Below are 4,300 nucleotides of genomic sequence, written 5' to 3'. Positions count from 1 at the left end.
CAGCCTAACACATACATCTCTGTCCAACAGAAGATGAATCAACACCTTCTGACCAATCAGAGTCCAGAACCCAACAGCGCTGTGGTGCGACGCTGACTGAGACGACTTGTTTTCTTCGCATGTTAACGTGTGGAATGTTGTGTTGAAATGAACAACGTTCTAGTAAGAACGTTCTAGATAAATATACATTCGTTTTCTATTCGAATATTCCCTGTTTCAGGACAGTGCTACCCAGAATGCCGCAGAACGCTGCAGAGAAACTGTTTTCAGCATCGTATGAGAATCTGTGGGAGGCTTCAGCGTTCAGAAAGCATCACTGACAAACTGTGGATCCTTTCAGGGCTCACACACACACACACACACACACACACACACACACACACACAGTGCCTTTGTCTTGCAGCTGGAGAGAGAGAGAGAGAGAGAGAGAGAGAGAGAGAGAGAGAGAGAGAGAGAGAGAGAGTATTGGGGACAGCTCGTCCCATAGCTGCTCGAGCTCCTGCACAGAAATGCAGCCGGTCATCTCTAACTAGACAAACACAAAGGCTCATGTGCCCACACACACACACACACACACACACACACACACACACCCCTCTGCAACCATCAACAGTGCATGAAGAAATGAGAGCACACAAGCTAGAAATAGAAAGACAGACACAAAGATACACACGTATGCGAACGTATGTAAATCAGGGCTGGTCGATAGATCGGTCTCAGTGTCGGTATCGTGATAATCGATCTTCTTGTTACTGATATCGGATTAGGCTGCAATATGCAAAGGAGTCCTTTAACCAACCGTAACTGTTATTGTGCGCTGTGAGCATCCTGACCAATCTCTGACCTCTACAGCCGGGCGATAAATCAAAACATTAACATCACCATCACGATGCCGTAAGGCATTTCTACAATACGCAAGATGTACTACGATATTCACGTTCACTCAAACTACCAGCAAAACACTCGCGCATGCCGATTACATAATGGCTAGAAAAATTCATCTCTCTTAGATTTTACAGGTAAAAATATAGATTTACAAAAGAAATGACAAATATTTACCAACTGAAAAGAGAAACCGTAATTACATTTAGTTTTTTATAAACATAAAGATATCATGATGTCTCAGAAAAGTGTATTGTGACCTTAATAATCATGCTTCAGAGATAGCATCATATTCCCCAACCCTACTCTGAGCAAACAACAGTAAACAACAATAAACAAACTCGGACAAAAGTCAGACGATCAGAAGTCCCGTTGTTTACGATCTTTTATCTAACAGTATGACAACGTGGAAATTTATTCACCAAAATCCTTTTGCGTAACCTCAACCAATCACAGCGAGCGTACAACGCGTGATCAGAGCAGCACTGCGGGAGTCGGAGTCAAGGGTTCCGAGTCCGAGTCTGAAGTTAGAAGTTTTTTTTTCTTTTTAGTAGGGAGTTCGGAGTCAGGAGTTTAGAGTCAGGAGATCAAAATCAAAAGTTTGGGGCGGGAGATCAAAATCAGGAGTTTGGGGTCGGGAGTTCGGAGTCGGACGTTTAGAGTCGGGAGTTCAGAGTCGGACGTTTAGAGTCGGGAGTTCAGAGTCGGACGTTTAGAGTCGGGAGTTCAGAGTCGGATGTTTTGTGAGTCGGGAGTTCGGAGTCGGACGTTTAGAGTCGGGAGTTCAGAGTCGGTCGTTTTGTGATTCGGGAGTTCAGAGTCGGACGTTTAGAGTCGGGAGTCTTGTGATTCGGGAGTTCAGAGTCGGATGTTTTGTGAGTCGGGAGTTTTGTGAGTCGGGAGTTCGGAGTCGGAAGTTTCTTGTAGTCAGAAGTTTAAAACTGGGTGATTTAGAGGAGTTTAGATTTACACTTTAGTGTGAAGCGTTTATCTTCACTGTTATCTCACACACAGAGAGGCCACAAGAAAAGAGTGAAGAAAGATAGATAGATAGATAGATAGATAGATAGATAGATAGATGTGAGTTAAAAGCATATCATATTTTTTTTTAGAATAAATAAATGCAATAAAGATGGAACTGAGCAACAATAAATAAAAGCAAAAAAGAAATAAGGGAGAAAAGAGTAAATAAGAGTAAATAATTAAAGAAGTGAGAGAATACTATATAATAAATAAAAGAAAAAATAAAGAGGTGAGAATACATAAGAAAATTGTTATACAAACAATGCAATAAACTAAAGATAAACAAATCAACTCAACACAAAACAAATGCAGAACGAGATAAATAAGAAACAAGATAAATAAGAAACATGATAAATAAGAAACAAGATAAATGTGTTTATATTTCAGTATTGTATCTACAGTCCGCGACTGCAGTGATAACGCACGCGCCGTAACAGACGAAGCAATTTGAAAACAAATACATACGAACAAACAAACAAACAAACAAACAAACAAACAAGAATCCCCCCGACGCGCGCGCACAGTGAACACTGTGAAGTGAACCGTCCAGTTAGAATCACAGCGCTCGTGCAGTGAAGTGGAAACTTGACTGTGAACTCACCAAAGTTTGCTCGTACTGCAGCGCGCGCTGATCCGTACCGTCTCCAGCCATGGCTGTGTGCAGACGCTCGCGGACACCAGTAGAGGAGACTGAGAGAGACACAGGCTGCGCCTCGCGCGCACACACCGGAGCTCGGGACACGAAGTGAAGCCCAACACAACACACGGCGGGGCACGCGCTGAGCACAGGCACGCACGGACACCGAAGATTTATGCGCGAAACTGTGCCATAAAGTCGGCACGCGCGTCACGCGACAGTAGTCAACGGAGAGCGAGTGTTGCATAACGTAAACCGGAGTTTGTTCATCTTTTATATTCCGCAAATAGTCCCGTTTCCTCACGCGAGCCGAGGCGGGACCACGGCGGAACTCAGAGGTTAGGTCTAAAACCGCACACTACCGCACTACAAAGTGTTCCATATGAGTGAGCCACTTTGGCTGCGTACTAATTCATCATACTTCTGTAAAACAACAGTGTGCTGTTTTGGACGGAGCCAAAGTCTCTCGCGTTCTTTCTCCACCCCCCTACGCTTTTTTCTACAATGGTACAGTCCGCTCTCTGAAGTTTGATGTGGCGCGAGCGGCTCAGCGTGTTAGTCCGGGTTCATTGTAGTTTGTTAGCATTTAGCTGAGAGTGTGAAACAGTTCGTCCGTCGCTTCGAGTTAAAAGTTTACTTCAGGATCAGAAACCTACATTTTATCTGATGGAACCTAACTGATAAAACGTTAAAGAGAGAGAGGAGAGGATTAATTAAAGTACAGACAAAAGACAAAACAAACATGTTCATAAAAAAAAAAAACAACAACAAATCATGTTGATGTTCGACGAATGTGTCACCTAAACCTACTTTACAGCTTCAAACTACATTTCAATGGCTTGTTTTTATTCCAAACTAATCTAACTTGGTCATCTCATCTTGCCCATGAATACTGAATGGTTCTGGAAAACCCTGGACTTCTGTAGGTCAGGTTTCCAACATGTAGTACAGCCGTCCTGAATGTTTAATGAGGTCCTGGGAAAGTGTTGAGATGGGCTGCTGGGCTACTGAGATTAAAATGTACACTATATGATGGGGGGAAAGTATGTGCACCCCTGACCATCATAGCCATATATGCTTGATGAGCATCTCACTCCAGATTTATTCCCCCTTCACTGTTGTATTAAGCTCCACTCTTCTGGGAAGGCTTTCCACTAGATTTTGGGGCGTGGCTGTGGAGATTTGTGTTCATTCAGCTATAAGAGCATTAGTGAGGTCAGCTTGTGATGTTGGGTGAGGAGATCTGGAGTTCAGGTTCATCCCAGAGGTGTTTAGTGGGGTTGAGGACAGGGCTCTGTGCAGGACACTCGAGTTCTTCAACAGTTTGTGGAATAACCTCATATGGGTGTGATGGTCAGGGGTCCATACGTTTGGTCATATAGTGTGCATTATAAACGACACTACATACAATCGTTTCATTCTATTCCGGACAACAGTCGGAAAGTAAGGACGTAGGGCCACATTGGATTAAATGACTTTTAGGAAATTAGCATTTGTCCATAGTTTTATGTGACGAATACATACAGTGGATATAAAAAGTCTACACACCTTCTGTTAAAATGCTAGTTTTTTTTTAGGTCCAAAAAAAAATGAAACCAAGATAAATCATATCAGAACCTTTTCTAACTTTATCGTGAAATTTTAACCCACACTGCTGTGAAAAAGTATTTGATTTCTTCTGTTTTTGTGTGTATCTCATACTAAATAGTTTTAGATCTTCAAACGAAATACAACCTAAAACATAGGCAACCTGAGTAA

The 4,300-nt window shown here is 42.6% G+C and overlaps 1 protein-coding gene across 1 annotated transcript in view; it reads right to left on the bottom strand.

The window, feature by feature from the left end:
* The window catches only part of LOC128621014 (chloride channel protein 2-like), a 74,432-nt gene extending 70,718 nt beyond the window's left edge, over positions 1 to 3,714 (bottom strand). The window contains exon 1 of the mRNA XM_053646464.1: positions 2,507 to 3,714. Coding sequence (XP_053502439.1) covers positions 2,507 to 2,557 — 51 coding nt within the window. The 5' untranslated portion in view covers positions 2,558 to 3,714. The remainder of the gene's footprint in view (positions 1 to 2,506) is intronic.
* Between the last annotated feature and the right edge of the window lie 586 nt (positions 3,715 to 4,300).

Source organism: Ictalurus furcatus, chromosome 17 (genome assembly GCF_023375685.1).
Source record: "Ictalurus furcatus strain D&B chromosome 17, Billie_1.0, whole genome shotgun sequence".
Lineage (NCBI taxonomy): Eukaryota > Metazoa > Chordata > Actinopteri > Siluriformes > Ictaluridae > Ictalurus > Ictalurus furcatus.
The sequence above is the reverse complement of the archived record's forward strand: the minus strand, read 5'-3'. Positions and strand labels throughout refer to the sequence as shown.